The sequence below is a fragment of the Eriocheir sinensis genome, chromosome 25 (assembly GCF_024679095.1).
Source record: "Eriocheir sinensis breed Jianghai 21 chromosome 25, ASM2467909v1, whole genome shotgun sequence".
Taxonomy (NCBI): Eukaryota; Metazoa; Arthropoda; class Malacostraca; order Decapoda; family Varunidae; genus Eriocheir; species Eriocheir sinensis.
The window spans coordinates 10,938,971-10,958,568 of NC_066533.1; the positions used below are offsets into that span (position 1 = coordinate 10,938,971).

At 42.0% G+C, this 19,598-nt stretch overlaps 2 protein-coding genes across 2 annotated transcripts in view; one reads left to right on the top strand and one right to left on the bottom strand.

The window, feature by feature from the left end:
* LOC127003350 (eIF-2-alpha kinase activator GCN1-like) overlaps positions 1-14,291 on the bottom strand; it is a 33,174-nt gene extending 18,883 nt beyond the window's left edge. The window contains exons 1-14 of the mRNA XM_050869881.1: positions 14,230-14,291; positions 14,031-14,133; positions 10,244-10,439; positions 9,637-9,871; positions 9,203-9,358; positions 7,510-7,711; positions 6,868-7,046; positions 6,220-6,417; positions 2,751-2,906; positions 2,327-2,492; positions 1,962-2,200; positions 1,410-1,581; positions 675-811; positions 194-360 (exon numbers count right to left, since the gene is read on the bottom strand). Coding sequence (XP_050725838.1) covers positions 194-360; positions 675-811; positions 1,410-1,581; positions 1,962-2,200; positions 2,327-2,492; positions 2,751-2,906; positions 6,220-6,417; positions 6,868-7,046; positions 7,510-7,711; positions 9,203-9,358; positions 9,637-9,871; positions 10,244-10,439; positions 14,031-14,133; positions 14,230-14,244 — 2,321 coding nt within the window. The 5' untranslated portion in view covers positions 14,245-14,291. The remainder of the gene's footprint in view (positions 1-193; positions 361-674; positions 812-1,409; positions 1,582-1,961; positions 2,201-2,326; positions 2,493-2,750; positions 2,907-6,219; positions 6,418-6,867; positions 7,047-7,509; positions 7,712-9,202; positions 9,359-9,636; positions 9,872-10,243; positions 10,440-14,030; positions 14,134-14,229) is intronic.
* A 996-nt stretch (positions 14,292-15,287) lies between these two features.
* Positions 15,288-19,595, top strand: LOC127003354 (26S proteasome non-ATPase regulatory subunit 14). Its single transcript, XM_050869886.1, has 8 exons — positions 15,288-15,435; positions 16,112-16,218; positions 16,578-16,727; positions 16,836-17,052; positions 17,480-17,592; positions 18,253-18,317; positions 18,566-18,701; positions 19,307-19,595. The coding sequence occupies exons 2-8, from the start codon at positions 16,126-16,128 to the stop codon at positions 19,466-19,468; spliced, it is 936 nt and encodes a 311-aa protein (XP_050725843.1). The 5' UTR covers positions 15,288-15,435; positions 16,112-16,125; the 3' UTR covers positions 19,469-19,595.
* Positions 19,596-19,598: the final 3 nt, after the last annotated feature.

Genomic DNA, 19,598 nt, shown 5'->3' on the forward strand with positions numbered 1-19,598 from the left:
GAGTTGGCCAGCATAGGGATGAGCCTCAGTTGGACAGCAGAAGGGGTGGAGGGAGGAATGGAGCTGGCAAGTTCAGAAGAGCAGCTAAAGTGAAAATACCAGTAAGAGAAAGTGAGGGAAGCAACACTTTGGTGGCTGACTATGAGAGGATGAATGAAGGCACTTGATGAGAGGGAGATCTAGAATGACTTACTTCTCAACAACACTCTGGTTGTAGAGTGTTCCCTCGGGGGTTTGGTATATTGCATAATCTTCATCGGTGATCTGAACCAACTTTGGATTGTTCAGTCGGCTGTTAATGAAAGCGACTACAGGGGGCAGCATGACCTGCCCAGCCAGGCGACACAGGCCAGAAAATACCTGGAAAATACACACACAGTTCAAACCCTACACCTCCAGCCACAACATAACATAAACTCAGCCAAAAAAAAAAAAAAAAAAAAAAAAAAACTTTGGAAAACCCCCAATAGCATTTCAACTTACAACTGACATTAATGCATTAAATATACAAATAAAATATACATACAAGAAAATTAGCAAATATTCAAAACTTTCTTAAATATAAGGTAAAATAACAAAAGGAAAAAGGAAATGAAAACTCAGAGGCAAAAAGACTAATACAGACTAACATAGCTACAGGTAGTTGGCTTGTCTCATACTAGCCACAGCGTTACCTGCTGGTCAATGGGTGAAGGTATGAATTCCGTGGTGAACTGCTTGACCAGCGTGTCCTTCTGGCTGGCGATCACGTCCCTGGCCACCAGCCCCATGGACCGACACACCTGCTCCCACAGTGCCGGGTATTCACGGGCTGCGGGCAGAAGACAAAGCCATGACTCGTGACTGAAAAGTGTCTAAAAATTTCCTTAACATTCCCGCATCAGCAATCACCACACAAAAGGAAGTGATAAAGTATGACAACTGCAAAAGGTGTATAATTATTAAAGCCATGATTCATAATGGCAAAGTGCCTCAAAGCAAGCACAACAAAGAAGGAGGCAATAAAGCATGACAATAATTGTGAAAGTCAGGAAATACAAAGTGCTGAATGAGGCTAGTACTAAATGTGTGGTGTGGAGGATGTGTTGAGTGTGTTGAGGAAGAAAAGGTTGAGATGGTATGGGCATGTCTAGAGGATGGAGGAGGGCCATGTACTCAGAAAGCTGTGGAGGTAGAAGTAGAAGAGAGAAGACCAGCAGGAAGTCCGAAGAGTAGACAGTGTATGGAGGAAGACATGATAAGGATGAACATCTGGGAGGAGAGTAGAGTATACAATCGTCAAGAGTGGGAGAGAGTCATTGCCCTGGACCGTCCAACCCCATATGGAAAAAATAAGGATGCAAAAAGAGAAGAGGAAGAAGAGTAGGAATGACGTTACTGACTGAACGAGACCCACGAGATGTACGTACCAAGGGACGGGTGGAAGGCTGGTCGCAGGGCAAGGAGAGCCAGCTGTTCCTTTTGCCGGCGCTCGTGTGTGCTGGGAGAGCAGATGGTGGTGAGAGCCTGAGCCACCCCAGCCGGGCTCAGCTCTCCCCCTCCACTTCCACCCCCAGCATCTTGCTCTTCTGACCTTTTCAACTAATCAAGGGAAATTCATGTTAACTTTAATTTGAAGGGAACAGTGCAGTGTCAATTATATGTTTGTTAAACGCTCTGAAGACTATCAAGAAAGCAAGTCACACACAAGGATACACAAGGAAATAAGGAGACTACCAGAGGCCAGTCAGCCTACACATTGCAGCCCTTGAAAGCAGCTGCTCTCCTCATACTCAATTAATCAAATCTCTGTTTTGAGCTTTCAACAGTATTTGCATTACCTACTTATCTGCTTACTTTGTTTCATTCCCTCATTCATTCACTGCACTATTGTAAAATTACTTCTTGTTATAAGTATGTCATTAACTTCACCCTGACCCCAAAAACATGTAGCCCATGGTCACTGTGGAGGCCATATTTACCTGGATCTTGTTGTTCATTGTCATTGTGGTGAGAGCATTGAGGAGGTCCGTGGCCAGCTGAGCTCCCCCCAGCGCAGACACCAGCTTCTTGGTGGAGGACTGGGCAGCCAGACGCACCCTGGAGTGAGGGCACACCAGGCACCAGACCAGCGCCTGGTGCACCAGGACCATGTCCTTGCCCAGCCGCCCGCCGTGTTGGGACAGCAGCAGCTCACTGAAGGTCACCAGTTGTAGCAGTCCTGAGGGGGATAATGGGCTGTATTAACATCAATAATAATGGTAATGATACCAATACTAAAATAATAACAATAACAAAACAGACAAATAACTGACAGCTGGATGCCTGGGCTAAGTCTTCCACCCACCATCCTCTGAGGCCTGTGTGAGGAACTTCTCCCCTGTGAAGTAGCCTTTCTGCAGGTCCAGGGCAGTGCTCCAGATGGGGGCCACACGCTGCTCCAGGCTCAGATCCGCAGCACTCAGCCGCAGCAGCAGCACACAGGAAGTCAGTGCCTCCACCAGAGTGGGAATCTGGTGTGGAAAGAAGAAAATAAAAAGATGAAGTAATCTTCTAGTTACTTAAAAAAAAGTTGGTTTATATTACTGGTGCAATCAGTGACCTATTTCATATAAACACTGAGCAATTATCCAAGGAAGCCACTACGCACACATAATCTGAAGGAAAAAAGAATAAGAAACTTACTGTCTCTAAATCATCAGTGTTTAAATTAGAGGTTGAATAATACCAGTTCACTGTATACAAAATCCTGAAACACCTTCACTTCCTACCTGTGTTATTTGACTCAGCGCCTTCTCGATGGAGGAGATTAGGTGACTGATGACCGGCGCTGCTTTGTGGGCGTTGGAGGAGGTGACGCAGCCCTGCAGACACCGGACATAGGCGGCGCGGATGCCTGCCGTTGAGGTCTTGAGTGTCATGCCTCGCTGGAGTGGGCGGGAGACAAAGGAACCTCAAAACACTGCCAATAACTACTATAGCCTACTTACTCATGCAGATTTCACACAGCAAACACTTGGTTGAAAGTTGTTGTCGCTAGGGTGGCAAAGGGTGGGAAAATTTCCAGAAAAGTGAAAACTTTTCAGGGAAAGTTTCCGGGAATTTTCAGGGCCGGGATTTGGGGGAATTTGGGTGACTATTCAAATTTTCCACACATGTGCAATTGAATTAATAAACAAATCAATTTTGGTTAATGTAACTATTGATTAAAAAGTTTTAAGCAACAAAATTTGTATTTAAAATAGGTTAGGTTAAGTTTAATTAAGGAACTTTCAAACAGATGGTATCCAGACACCTACAAGTATAGCATAAATTAACAAAGAAAGCCTTCACCATGTTATATAGAAAGTCTCATTTAGTAATCTGAGTCAAGACGAATGGTAACTTTTTGCTTGTGGTTTTGTTAGGTTATCCCAGTAGCTGCGTGGATCATGTTTCTTAACCCTTTCAGTACGGTGACGCCGACATCAGCATCACCGTATGAAAAGGGTTAATCCTCTTCTAAACCTCTTAATCCTCTTCCATTTCCTCTTAATTCTCTTCTAAACCTCTTAACCCTTTCCATCCGTGGCGTAAACGTCGGCATCACAGTATGGAAAGGGCCAAGAGGAAATGGAAGAGGATTAATCCTCTTCTAAACCTCTCAATCCTCCTCTACATTCATCTTAATCCTCTTCTTCTTCCTCTTAAGAGGTTAAGAAGAGGATTAAGAGGAAATAGAAGAGGATTATGAGGTTTAGAAGAGGACTACCATATTTTACGGCTTACAAGACGCTGCATCTTGGAAGACGCACCCTAATATTGGAGAGAAATTTCTAGAAAAAAAAATTAAGTCATTCTCACACAAGAACAGCTTCACCATATCCATGAATTTATGTAACCTTTTCTTAAAACTATCTATTGTCTCAGCACTCACCACAAGTTTGCTGGAGCACTCACCACAAATGTACAACTAGGCAATTTCAACTACCATTGGTAAATACACACACACTGAAACAGTGGGTCCCCGACATAAACATGGCGGCATGTAGGCTATTGGTTTGTTTACATTCATCACTCGTCCGATTTTGTCCGTATGGCGATGACATACTAGTTGATGGTTAGTAAATATACTCTACATCTTTCATTGTCCAAGGGTGGTTGTATTTCCATAAAAGTGAATTAAAAAAGCCGATCCAAAGGCTTGCTGGTCTATAGAAATAAGCCACCTGTACCATCCTGCCGATACAAAGGCCTGGCTGGGGAGAAATCCCAAGCCACCTGTGACATCAAGATCAAGATCAGCTACCAGCCGCACAATAAACAACAGATGTTTGGGTCACGTTTGAGCTTGTGGCTTGGCTCCAGGAAGGTTTGTGGTATTGGAAATACTTGTAACAAGTAAGTACTGAGGTTATATCATATAAAAGGCTGAATTAAATAGTTACTTAAGTTAACCTCATAATGTAATGACAAAATACAAATCCACGTCCCTATCGGTCGAGCCAATACGGTGACTGTCCAAGCTCACTTGAGCCTGGACGTTGCTGCCACAATACAACATTCGTCTTGGAAGACGCACAAGTATTTTTCATGGTATTTTTTAGGAAAAAAAGTGCGTCTTGTAAGCCGAAAAATACGGTAACCCTTTCCATACGGTGACGACATTGGACGCCGACGTCGCATCCCCTATAAGCGAATTAATGAGAAAAAATCATCACTCACGTAAACCATTATATTGTATGTATCAACACATTTGTGATCAGTTTGTGTATCCTCTATTTTGGGGGGTTCAGAGGCAAAGGCAAGAATTTGGCCCATCACTGGTATGCGGTAAAGCCACAAATTTGGCCCATCGCTACTAACAGGTTAAGTTTAGGGCATCTTCAAACACATAACAGGTGACAGATTATGGCACAAAATAACAAAGAATGACCTCAGTCAGTCAGTAAGGAAGCATATATAATTTTTCTGAGTCAAGTCGTAAGGTAACTTTTTGTGATTTTGTTAAGTTAGGTTAAGTTTGGGGTATCTTCAAACACATGATAGCCAACACCTTATGGTATAAATCAACAAAGAATGACCTCACTTTGTTGTAAAGAAAGTCTCATTAGTAAGGAAGAACATATGATTTTTCTGAATCAAGACCTATAGTAACTATTTGGGGTTTTGTTATGTTAGGTTAAGTTTGGGGTACCTTCAAACACATGATAGCCAGCACCTTATGGTATAAATCAACAAAGAATGACCTCACTCTGTTGTATAGAAAGTCTCATTAGCAAGGCAGCTTATATGAATTTTCTGAGTCAAGACCTATGTTAACTGTCTGGGGTTTTGTTAGGTTAGGTTAGGTTAACCAGAGGGCGCCATGTGGCTCAATAGGCATCACTTAAACAACCCTGCCCTCGCCTTCACCGGGCTAAGGGGCATTCACTAACAGCCCGCTAAACCTGAAGTCTGAAGAGGCAATTATCTTAGCCTAAAAAAAAAAAAAAAAAAAGACATCATAGTTACTTGAATTTTTTTTCTAAATTTTCCAAGTTCCCAAGAATTCCTGAAAATTCCTATGGGAAGTTTCCCAGTTCAAAATTCCCAGAAATTTTACAACCCTATTTGTTCCCCTTCTTAATTCTTCTCCTTACTTTACTGTCACTGTCTTTTATTTTTCATATCCGTGTCTGCTCACTGAGGGGACATTTTTGGGGTCTATATCAATTTCTTTTTCCCTTGATGTCCTTTCATGGATCTCAATAATAAAAATATTAAAGGATAAGAACTGTACAAGAATATTGATGTATCATTGAGAGGTTGTCAAGGGAAAAGTGTGCCATTGCTATGATGCATTACAAATCCTTTAGCAATGAAGAGGCAAATTGACAGCTGGAAGGGTATACTAAGCAACCCAGTGGGAGCCGACTCAAAGGCTTTTCCCAAACCCCTTACTGGACTAGACTGAACTGAGCAGGAGTGATGTGAAAATTCAACCCTTCTTCTTCTCAGTTAATGTCCATGTTTTCCCTTATGGGGTTGGATGGGCTGTGAGTCTCTCCCACTCTTGATGATCATATACTCTCTAGTAAAATAAGTTCAAAGCACCACACAAAAGGATACACACACACTAGTCATGGACACTCAATATCTCACTTTATACATACACATCTACCTCATAAACTCATTCTATACAGCCACACATGCCTTATAAATGTCTCTTAAGTGTACAGAGGTCTAGGGTCCAGGTACAAGCTAACAACTTTCACTTACTGGCAGGAAGTCTATGAGCTTTTGGGGAATGTCGGTGGTGAACTTGGCTGTCCATGCACTAAGGGAAGTGAGGGCCTGAATGAGGGTACCTTCATGGCTCTCTGTCTCCAGCACCTTCATCATCCTGTCCAGCACCTTGACAGAGAGAGCCTGTGCACTGCTGCCCGTCACACTGTGCTCACTCACTGCCTCCACCCCCTGCACAGGACATGTTATTAGAGGACCACATAATAGCCCAAGAAACAGCATGAGTTCAACATACATAAGAAAGATGAAATACCTCCACCCTTCCCTTGTAGCTGTTGATACCACATGGAATCAAGATGCCATAAATCAGTAGATATAACAATAATAATAAAACACTAGTTCCTCTGTTCAAAGCAAGACAGGTATAAAAAAAATTAAAGGAAAATGGAGGTGTTACTTCATTGAACTTTAGTGATATGGGACTGGTGAGGCATTTTTTTGTGTGTGTGTGAATGAAGAAGACTGCTCAAGGACATAATAAGAAAATCGTCAAAAAAAAAATGTTAAATGGAAGGGGTACTGTAATAAAAACGAAAATAATAATAATGATTAGTAAGTGATGAGATAAGAGTAAAGAGGAGGAGACTTGGAAGTGGAGAAATGGAGGTGGGAAGCCCCTACCTGAAGGACTGAGAGTTTATGTGTCGTGGCCGTTAGCTTTCCGTCAGAGCCGAAGAACACGTCAAAGAGGAGGCTGATGAAGGCCTCAATGGCAGAGGCGTCGCTGCACTGCTTAGCCAGCTGTCGACACACCTCCACAGTGTCCTCCCTCACCTGGTCCTCCTTGCCATGCAGAGGACCTAACGAACAAGACAAACCACATTCAAAACCAAGGACCTAGTATGCTAAACCTTAAAATCTAGTCACTATTTTTTCACATGCTTTACATGACCCCTACAACTTCTGCTTATCCCACAAAATAAAACTCATTCACCAGATCACACTTGCATGCCTCCAACCCTCCTCTTCCATGGCATCACTGAGCAAAGCTTTCTAGTTAAGTTCATTCCTGTGCTGTCCAACTTCCTGATACAAGAGTTCAGTGCTATCTTCATTCTTTCATCCTTTTCACTGGTAAACTATGAAAATGCCTGTACAAGAATTTCTGCTCAAGCTCATCCCTATGCTGTCCAACTTCCTAATACAAGAGTTCATCCCTATCTCCAATCTTTCATCCCTTTCACCAGTAAGCTCTGAAACTGTTGTCCTTTGTCTCCTATGCTGTAAAAATTAATAAAAAACAGAATACAAAGTGGTACTTACTGGCCAGGGTCTTGATGATCTCCTCGAGGTACTTGCTCAGGTCCAGGTTGAGTCCCGAGCAAAGGTGAGCCACAGCCCGCAGGATCACCTCAGGGTTGCGCAGCAGGGACTTCTTGGCGGCCGGCAGCACTATCTCAGAGAACTCCTGGTGGCTCAGTTGGCGCAGAAGGGGCCGGGTGTGCTCCAACACGAACTGCCACGGCTGCCCAGTCAGGAAAATGCAATAAAAATGTATTCCTGTAATGCTAGGTAAAGATATTTTTCTTACTGCTACTACTATTACTAATAATGATAATAATAATAATAATAATAATAATAATAATAATAATAATACAATAACTCAAACAGAAGTCCAATACTCACATTAAACTTCTAATTAAGGAATTTTTTATTTGTTGAACCATATTAGCCTACCAAACATTTTCATAGATAACAATCAAATTTGTTTAACTTGATACCTTTCATAAAGCAAAACTTTTGAAATGAAACAATTCACACAAAGTTTACTTAACTGATCAATATTAACTACTGTCAACAATATCTTTTGCTTACTTGATACAATAACATCAAATGTAACAAATTTTAAGATTTAAAGATTTTGTGTTCCTCCTGATGAGCTTGTCAAAAAGAAGATTCCCTGTACATTGTCTGTGTGAGATTCATACTACCATGCTCCCAATGCTTTGGGGCAGCAGGCCCTGGAATCTCAAGTCACTCTCCCAAATCACCGACCACCGGCAACACAAGACTTTAGGGTTGCCAGTTTGGCTAGCTTGGGATAAACTTGATATAATTTGCTTGATATAATTTAATTCATATGATTTGCTTGATATATTAATTTGTTTGCCTATATAGGAAGTTTTCACTATACACATGAATGAATTAGGTTCTTTATAACTCTTATAAGTAACAAGTTAATATATGTATACCATGCATACATATAACGAGTGTAAGACCTCCATTTGGTAGTGATGTGAGCAATTCCAGTGATTACCATGTGCTTAACCCTTTCAATACGTGACACAGACGTCGGCGTCACAGTATGGAAAGGGTTAAGAGAAAATGGAAGAGGATTAATCCTCTTCTAAACCTCTTAATCCTCTTCCATTTCTGCTTAATCCTCTTCTAAACCTAAGAGAAATTGGAAGAGGATTAAGAGGTTTAGAAGAGGATTACTCCTCTTCCATTTCCTCTTAACCCTTTCCATACTGTGATGCCAACATCTGCATCAATGTATTGAAAGGGTTAAACTTCAAACAGATCACACTTGCACCTGACAATGCCTCTACCTTTACTTAACCCTGAAACACAAGATGTTTTCACATACCTTTTTTAAGCCCTACAGCTCCAATTTTTTTTCTCTACTCTTTCAATTGATTACACTTGCATGCCTCCACCCTTCCCCTCCTATGGCATTACTGTACAAGACTCCCTATGCTGTCCAACTTCCTGATACAAGAGTTAATTCCTATCTTCATTCTTTCATCCCTTTCACCTGTATGCTCTGAAACTGCATTCCTTTGTCTCCCTTCTTTACTCTTGGACTATAAGACTAAAGGACTGAGGACCAACTGGAGGGTGTTTACAGTTCCACATGAATATCTGAATCTGAACTTTTCTTACAACATGGCTTTTCCCCACACACCTTATGTAACAAATAACACAACACACAAGCAGACTGCAATGCCCTTACCTTACTCTTGGACTGAAGGACCTGCTTAACATACACCTGCGTGAGGGTCAGCTTGAGAGTGTCTACGGGCACGGCCACCTTCGCCTCGGCCATCAGGTGCAGCAGGTGGCCCCCAAGGATCACTCGGTGGATACTCGCCTCCCCGCTAACCACCGCCTGGAAGAAGGATGTAGGAATGTCCTTAGCAATGGCAGTTGGATAGATAAGCTAGATAGATAGGTAAGTTAGATATAGTTAGATAAGCTAGATAGATAAGTTAGGTATAGATAGATAGGCTAGATAGATTGATAATAGTTAAATACAGATAGATAATTAAGTTTGATAGACATAGATAAATATTTTTCTTGACATTAGCTCAGGTAGCAAGTAATAAATAGAAATAAAAATAAAATCACACTAACAACAGAAAGTGCCTCTGAAAGGACCTCACTCACCTCACAAACTGCCTTCAAGAGCTCCTCATTCTTAAGGAACTGTCCAATGGCATTGTTAGCCCTGCGTGTGAGGGTCTTGTTGTTTGCGGCCACTGTCAGGGCGTAGTGGATAGCCAAGGCCTCAGTGAGTGCCGTGGCCTCCTTGGTGGCGAAAGGGTGCTTGGTCTCCACCATGATGCACCACACTTGGGCAGCCACCTCCACGGACGAGATGTGGGTGCGGGCCAGGGCACACCTGTCGGCCAAAAGGGCAATATATAAGAACAGAGGAGTCTGAAAGGGGCCTGTCAGCATACATAGGTAAAAATAGATAAGGTTTTTATCTCATCCCTCTCTTTTTTATTCTACTTTTAACATAAGTTACTGTCCAAAGCACTGTTCACAACCTCCTAGTCTAAAGCAATTAGTGTTAGGTAAGGTTAAGGGAATCTTCAAACACAGGTAGTAAGGTATCTTCAAACACAGGTAGCAACTTATTGATATGCATGGCAAATTACAAATCACATGTTTGTTGTGTGTGTTCGCATGTCGTAAGAAAAGTTAATAAGGTAGACGTAACATCCTCCTTCCATGTATAAACCACCAAACAAAGAACTGGGAGCCTCACGTGGAGTGTGGGACATTGGCGTGGTGCTGGGCCTGGCTGAGGAGGGCGCCAGCCAGGGCAGGGACAGCCGCTCCATGTTTCTTGGCGAGGGTAAAGATCAGCTCCTGGAGGCGCACGCGGGAGGGGCCGTCGGTGTAGTTCTGCACCACCTGCACCGCAAGCCTTGACACACCCTTCACAACAGCCTCAGGGAGCTCTGGGGTGTGGCAGACAGACTTGAACTTAGTAACTCAATAGTGAAACTTGAAAACTGAATAGTGAAGAGTGAAACTGAAAACCGAAACCGATATCTGAGAACTGAATATAGTACAACTTGACACATCTCACAAGATCATAAAGAAAAGCTAAGATGTGAGCTAAGAAGAATGGAGAATAAAATAGTGGGTAGCTATAAAATGAATAGAAATAAAATATCATAGGTAAGGGAACAGATAAAGGTTGAAAATACCTTAACAATTATCATGACAAAAAGATGAACCTGGGCAGGTCATATCCAGGTTATTATAATGAAAGAGCTGTCAATGTGTATAGTGAAAAAAATCTGTTTATGACATAACCAAATCATTGGACAGTCTATTTTGATTTCCAGAAAGCGTTTGATAAAGTCCCACAACATAAATTACCTTATAAATTAAAGCAAATAGGTATTGACAGTCAAGTACACCAATGGATTGCGAATTGGTTGAGCATCAGACAACAAAGAGTGGTGATTGACAGATTTAACTCAGAGTGGGCGCCGGTCACTAGTGGCGTCCCTCAGGGCTTGGTTCTTGGCCCAGCGCTCTTCATTATTTACATCAACGATGAGGATGTTGGAATCAATAATCGCATTAGTAAATTTGCAGACGACACAAAGATTGGTAACTCGGTTCTCACTGACGAAGACAGGCAAAGCATCCAAGAGATTTTGCACAAAATATCAGCTTGGTCTGACAGATGGGAAATGCCCTTTAACGTAGACAAGTGACAGGTCCTTCAAGTTGGAACAAGAAATGAGAAGTTTGATTACGAAATGTGTGGCATCAAACTCAAAAGCATTCAATGTGTCAAGAACCTGGGTGTCAAAATCACGTCAAACCTCGAATTTTCACAGCAATGCATCAATGCAGCAAATAAAGCTAACAGAATGTTGTGCTTTATTAAAAGAAACTTTTCATTCAAAAATAAAGATGTAATACTTCCACTCTATAATAGTTTAGTCAGACCCCACTTGGAATATGCAATGCAGTTTTGGTCTCCCCATCATGCATAGGACATTGCTAAATCAGAAGGTGTTCAGCGTCGGGCAACAAAAATTATCCCTTCCTTACGCAACAAACCCTACGGAGAGGCTCTCCACCCTTAACATGTTCTCTCTTGAAACGTCACCTCCAAGGAAAACTGACCGAATGTTTTAAAATACCTAATGGATTCACGAATGTGGACAAATCAAAATTGTTTATGATCGATGACACTTTGCGAACGAGGAACAATGGCATAAAACTTAAATGTAGGCAAGTAAATTCAGATTGCACCAAATTTTTCTTCAACAACATTGTAGTGCGAGAATGAAATAAGCTCCCACCTTCAGTGGTCCAGTTTAACATGACTGACTCCTTTAAAAACAAGCTCGACCAACACTTCCTTCAACTTAATATTAACTAGAGTTGATATGCAAAGTTTTGGAGCCATCTGATTAATGTAGAATCACTTAGGTTTAAGGACAGACTACCTAGTCTGGACCATGGGGTCTGTGTGGTCTGATTTTCTATGTAAATCTACGTAAATCAAACTAACATTACTACTGTTATACTTAGGACAGGGAATATTCAGGAAAGTGTAGCCTACTAATTTTGAGATGCGGACTGCTTATTTCTGGACAAAATATGATGCTGTTTATCATGGAGATAGTATTTTTCTCCGGAAATCACTAAATGATTGACTTTTCAATGCCATTTGTGGACCCGCCGCCACAGCTGCAAGATGGCTCGCAGAGAGGTTCGACTTGGACACCCGTGGGAAATTGTGGGTTTTGGGTGGGGGAGCGTATTTAAACTACCCCAACCGAACTTTACATAACCTCCTAACCAGGGGGAGGCTGCGCCCCCCTTGAACCCCCCCCCATGTATATGCGGCTTATTTCTGCGAGGAAGCATTTCTCGCAACATTGGCTGGACCGCCACCGCAGCTGCCGCCAGAGGAGGCTACGCTTTCGTGAATATTATCCCTTAGGACACCTATTACCTTAACCTTTTCCATTTATTACACAATCCAAGGTATTGTTACACCAGTGGTTGTGATTATGTGTTTGTTTGTGTTGTGTGTGTGTGACTGCATGGGTAATGTGATGAAATCGTGGGTTGCACCATACAAAGTTAACATTGCATCATGCTACCCACAATTTCATCACATTACCCATGCAATCACACACACACAACACAAACAAACATGCAACCACACCCACTGGTGTAACAGCATTATTATTACTATTATTATTATCGTTATTAGGTTCCTATTATTATTTTTCAGCAAATCACACATTACACTAACTCTAAATTTAGTGGAATATTATGTGGTTTGTTCTCTGTTTGGCAGAAGGCATTTCCTATAACTTATTTATCATGGATAGTATTTTTCTCCGGAAATCACTAAATGATTGACTTTTCAATGCCATTTGTGGACCCGCCACCACAGCCGCAAAATGGCTTGCAGAGAGGTTTGACTTGGACACCCGTGGGAAATCGTGGGTTTTGGGTGGGGGAGCGTATTTAAACTACCCCAACCGAACTTTACATAACCTCCTAACCTATTTTCCTATTTTCTCTGCCTATCACACAAGATGGAGAAGCCTTAAAAAAATCACTAATATATACATACAGCATCACAGACATATTCTTTCCTCATCCCTTGAAACACATTGACACACACACAACAGCATCCCACAGCCTCAACCCTTCCTAATCCCCTAAAACACACTGACACACACAACAGCATCCCACAGCCTCAACCCTTCCTAATCCCCTAAAACACACTGACACAGACCACAGCATCCCACAGCCTCACTCCTTCCTTCCCCTAAAAACACATTAACACAGATTACAGCATCCCCTATAATATATCAGGTCTAAATCCCCAATGACAGCCCTTAAAACGAATAATAACACCCTCATAACCTCGTAAATTACTCCACACACACACACACACACACGCACGAGGGAAGGGAAGACAGCCACACCACACGTATTTAAGACACTGGACACATATATTAGACCCAAAACCCCCATGACAGACCTTAAAATTAATAACATCCTCAAATCCTCATTAACTCCTCCACAGAAAATAACAGACCAACACACGAGGGAGGGAAAAACAGCCACACCGTACGTATATCAGGCACTGGACACATATATAAGACCCCAGAACCTCCATGACACTTTAAAATCAATAATAATAACTTCAAAACCCCTTTAATCCCTCCACATACAAAAACAGACAAACACACGAGGGAGGGAAAGACAGCCACATCATACGTATATCACGCATTGGACACATATGTAAGACCCAGGACCCCCATGAAAGACCTTAAAATCAATAATAATACCTTCAAAACCTCGTAAATCCCTCCAAATACACAAACACACAGACACACGAGGGAGGGAAAGACAGCCACCCCATACGTATATTACGCATTGGACACATATGTAAGACCCAGGACCCCCATGAAAGACCTTAAAATCAATAATAATACCTTCAAAACCTCGCAAATCCCTCCAAATACACAAACACACAGACACATGTCCTCACTCACCCTCCCTCGTCACCACCTCCAAGGCTGTATCAATGCCGGCCCTTCTTTTAGCCCGTTTGGAGGCCGCCAGCAGCTGTGGGACGCCCTTCAGTTTCTCTATCACCTGTGAAAAATAAAGAAATAATGGCCTCAGGGTCTTTTATTCTCAGTAGCGTGCGAGAAGGGGGAATTTAGGGAGTTCAAGCCAGCAATCTCTCACCTCTGTCTCGCCCATGTTGTCAGTGAATGTCTGTCTGTCTGTGTGTCTGTGTCCCTCTTGCCCTCTCCTGCCTCCATCCTGCCTTGTAATTTGAATAGAAAGTGTTATATTAATGTGTTTTGGGTTTAACTGTTCCTCTAGAGCTTTATCATGTGTTGTTTTGTATATATTTGTGTGTTTCCCTTCCCTTGCATCTCCTGCCTCGATCTGTTTTACCAATTCAAGCGTGTCTTTTTATGATTTTTTGCTTAATATTCCTCTAAACCTTCATTATATATTGTTTCGTATATATTTCTTCCTTTCCATCCCTCTCCCTCTCCTCTCCTGCCTCTATCCTGCCTTGAAATTTGATGAAAGTGCTTTGGGTTAAACTGTTCCTCTAGAGCTTATATATAATTATGTGTTGTTTTGTATATCATTTCCCTTCCCTTGCATCCCCTCTCTCTCATCTCCTGCCTCGGTTGTCCCTTCTACGGCAAAAAGGAAGTGTTTTTTTTTATGATTTTCTGCTTGATATTCCTCTAAACCTCGATTATATATATTATTTCGTGCATATTTCTTCCTTTCCATTCCTCTCCCTCTCCTCTCCTGCCTCTGTTCCATCTTCTGATTCGAAAAGAAAGTGTGATTTTAGTGATTTTATTTTTATTATTTTGTTTGTGTCCCTATCCTCGCATCCTTCCCTTGCCCCTGTCCTGCCAGCTGTTAGGAAGGGAAGGGAATTTTAATCACTTATTACGTATTTGGAGATAAATTATGTATATATACCTTGGAGGAATAATACTTCCTATATATACATGATGAAAATGTATAAAAATGCGCACGTATACACCACTAAATTTAATTCCTGTTTTATTCTTGTACCGTTGGGTGAAATAAAGCTCTTCTTCTCTTCCTTCTTATTATTCTTTTTATTATTTTACTATTCTCATTACTATTCTTATGAAGGTAAAAATGAGCTCCATGTGTTTTTCCCCATAGCCTCGACTTAGAATTACACGCATAAAACTTTTGAAGCAGATCCAGTCCCATACGTATTCATTTTGCATTTTTATATAAGTTCTGATGCATGGTGTAGTCAGTAAGGCAGATTTTATTATATTCAGTGAGTGAGTTGAGGAAGTCGAGAAGCTGTTCTTGTTGACACTTTCCCGAGACACTCACGGAGGCGGCCGCGGCGGGACACACACCTTTATTTTTCGCAAGGTAAGGCTCCAGCTGACCTCATATCTATTAAGACCGATATATATGACTCCAATTAAGTACACGAATCAATTACAGTACTAAAGATCAATAGAATATGTAACAGTGAGTCTTATGAGTTGGGGCACGGACTGAGACTATTGTTTTGACCCGAGTTGATGGAGAGTGTATGTTCGGAGGTATTTAGTTTTTCCATGTTATTTAAAGGGAGAATTGAGGTGAATATTAAAATACTTCGCTTTCTGCTGAGAGGGAATTTAGCATCAGTTCACAGCCTGTCAAAACTCATCTGGAAGTATGGTTTCCTTCTCCTCTTTTGATATATATTGCTTTGCATCGCGTTTTAGGTCCTTCTCTTGATCGTCTCTTCTGCTGCTTTAATATTTCCTGTTTTTCTACAGTTCTATTTTCGTGACTTTCTTTTTCTCGCCCAAGTAAGATGTCTTTGGATGGGTATAATGCCAGGAAGCTAGTTGTAAGGGAGATAAGAAATGTCAGAATAATACTTTGGTAATCTTTTCTTGGTAAATATGGAGAATCACTACGCGCCTCCAATATTGCTCCCACAGCATCACTAGCCTTTCCAAGTTTTCCCATACTGTTGTATTACTCTAGTTTAACGGTGCATCAAACATGTACTGCGTCTACCTATCCTGTACTTATGCTCATGTTCGTGCAGTCAGCAGGGTAAGAATGGACCGTTTGCTGCGACTAGGGGGAGGCCTGCCTGCGCTGGGCCAGGGGCCACCGCCCAACGATGCCCCGGTGCCTGACACTGCCGAACAGGTGAGAAGCTATTATTATTATTATTATTATTATTACTGAGATCCCATAAAGGGCATTGAGAGAAAAAAACAGGTAAAAATACAGGATGCCTAGGTGGTCTATTTCCTTTTATCTAATCTCATTTATTGTAATTAATTATAACCAACAATTGTAATCAAACCTAACTCCATTATTTTAATCTAACCAAATGAAACCAAACAACATCCTGTGTTTTTAACTGAACCTGATACACTATTTTCCAATCTCCTATCATTTGTTTGTGGGTGGAGTAGTGCCATAGCAGGCTTTTTTCTCTTCCTGTTCTTCCCTTGAGGTGCAGCCTTTCACTGTAAAATAATATTGTTATCTTTCCACTCCAGGTGTACATCTCTTCCCTTGCGCTGCTCAAGATGCTGAAGCACGGCCGCGCGGGTGTGCCCATGGAAGTGATGGGGCTTATGCTGGGAGAGTTTGTGGACGACTACACTGTCAGGGTCATCGATGTCTTCGCTATGCCCCAGAGTGGAACGGTAAGGCCAAAGAAGGAGAATCAGAACATTTCATATTGCATCATCAACCAAAAGTAGAAATAATCCCCACATCCATCCTTTACACTCTGCCCTTCACTCTTTGTACAGGGTGTGTCTGTGGAGGCGGTGGACCCAGTGTTTCAGGCTAAGATGTTGGATATGCTGAAGCAGGTTGGGCGGCCGGAGATGGTGGTGGGTTGGTACCACTCTCACCCGGGCTTTGGTTGTTGGCTCTCCGGGGTGGACATCAACACCCAACAGAGCTTTGAGGCACTCTCAGAACGTGCCGTGGCGGTGGTGGTGGATCCCATACAGTCTGTTAAGGGTGAGTAGCATACCGTGTTGAAATTAGCCAACTTTTTTCTTTTGTTTTTGTTGAGTTGTTGTTGTTGTTGAGTTGCTTTCATTGCTGTGAAAAAAAAAAATAATAATAAATAAAAAATAAAAGGCTGGGGACAGAAAGTGAGAATCATGGAACAGGCAAAGGTGAAATAATGATATAAAAGGTAATATTAAATGATCTTTCAGTTTCATTTTAGTTCATTATTTTTATTGTGGGTGGAGAGAAAAAAAAGACTGAAGATAGGAAGTAAGTACCGTATCATGAATCGGGAAACAGGCAGAGGTTAAATAATGATGTAAAAGATAATATAAGATGACCTTTCAGTTTTATTTTAGTTAATTGTTATTTTATTTGTGGGTGTAAGTTGTAAGTCTTTTCTCCAATGCTTATGCATATTGTGTTCTCTCAGGCAAGGTCGTCATAGATGCCTTCCGCCTCATTAACCCCAACATGATGGTTCTGGGCCAGGAGCCGAGACAGACCACATCTAACCTCGGCCACCTCCAGAAACCCTCAATCCAGGTATGGCTTGTTGGCTGTCTTGTGTCCATTTGTCTGTGTCCGTGGTCTAGTCTTTGGTGTGCCTCAAATATGTTTTTAATTTCAACTCGCCGAGCCTTTGAGACTTGGCACTGTTAACCCGTCTGCTGCAATTGGCACGGATTTGGCCTTCACTGGTAGCCTGCTAGCATATAGTCCCAGGTCTTTCTCTGCCTCTGTGGTGGATAGTGGAGTGTTTCCCATGTGGCATTGGTATGCTGGATATCCCCTCCCAAGGTGCAGCACTTTACATTTTCTTCATTGAATTGTAGCATCCACTTTTTGTTCCATTCCTGTAGCTTGGTGAGGTCCTCTTGTAGGAAATCCACAGTCAAGGGATTAAAGGGAGGAGAAGAGTTACAGTTACTGCCAATATAGAATCAAGGGATATTTCTCAGCCTTGGTTTTGGCTGGGAGTCTCCTTCGTCGTTGCTGACTTCAAAGTGGGGTTTTACTTGCCACTCGTGTGTTTGATTTTTCACTGACATGGATACAGATCTAAACACAGACCACAGACAGTCGGATGCCCAACCTTATTGCCATAACTGCCATAAATTTGTGAATAAAACCATCAAAGTAAACTGCTCATTACCATTGTTATTTGTATACGACTGAGTATGAAAATTATTGCTTTCCTTGCAGGCTTTGATCCACGGCCTGAATAGGCACTACTACTCCATCCCTATCAAGTACCGGATGAATGAAAGGTGAGGCAAACTCAGGAGAAAGATTTCCCCAGCTATGAATGAAATATTTTAATGTACACATATGAAATAGGTTATGTATGCCAACCATCTTCTTTTTGCTGGAATAGTGCTTAACAGGCTTTCTGTTTTCTGTTTTTTGCTGTCCTGAGCTGTTGCCATTGTTGTGAAAAAGGGGGGGGCGGGGGGGGCAATCATCCCTTTGTCATGGAAACCTTCGCTCACTCACTGGTCCTTCTTTCAACCTGCAGAGAACAGCAGATGCTCCTCAACCTCCACAAGAAGTCGTGGATGGAGGGCCTCACGCTGCAGAACTACAATGAGCACAGCAGCTTGAATGAGGACACTGTCAAAGAAATCCTCAATTTAGCCACAGCGTATAATAAGGTAAGCGTGGCCTTTTTTCTTTTCATTTAATGTCCTTATCTCCTTATTTTCGCTCATGGGGTTGGATGGGCTATGAGTCTCACAGTCTTGACAATCATATACTCTCTCCTACCTGATGTTCTTCCCTCTCATTGCCTCTCACACACAGTCGTCGTCTTTCTCAAAATGATGTTTCACCTGTACTGCCTGTACTTTCAATGTTCTGCTTCATAATTATTGTCCCATTTCCTATTGTAATTAAGGAAGTGTTGCCTGTATTATATAGTTGCTGAGGAGTGGAAATGCCATATCCTAAAGGTGGAGTCCTATTCAGAGCAGCTTCACCTTGGTCATCATCTCATGGAGTAGGGTAAACAGTTCTTTTCTCCACCGCCTTTATCCTTCCTAGCTGAGGTTAACCAGGTACTCATTAAGGCACCTGTTCAAACATCCAGAAGATATGAGCAGGACTGAATCCAGGTGGCCAGTATTGTAGACAGTCATAACATCTGAGCTACTGAGCCTATCCTTTCAACAAGTATTCCTCCACAGACAGTTGTAATGGTCTTAACTCCAGCATGGATTTATGATAATTACATCACTTTTTACCTCACAATCCCTTGCAGAGCTTGGAAGAGGAGGAGAAAATGACCCCAGAGCAGCTTGCCATTAAGAACGTCGGCAAACTGGACCCCAAACGCCATCTAGAGGACAAAGTGGAGGTGCTCATGACCTCCAATATCGTGCAGTGCTTGGGAGCCATGCTGGACACCGTCATCTTCAAGTGAGCAGCACAGCGGGAGCACCAGTTGTTCACACCACGCAAAATTATTTTCAAGCATCTGTTTTCTGCTACATATTCCTAGCTGTATGTTAGAACTCTTATCCTTAACTGAATTAAATGTATTTGTCATAGTT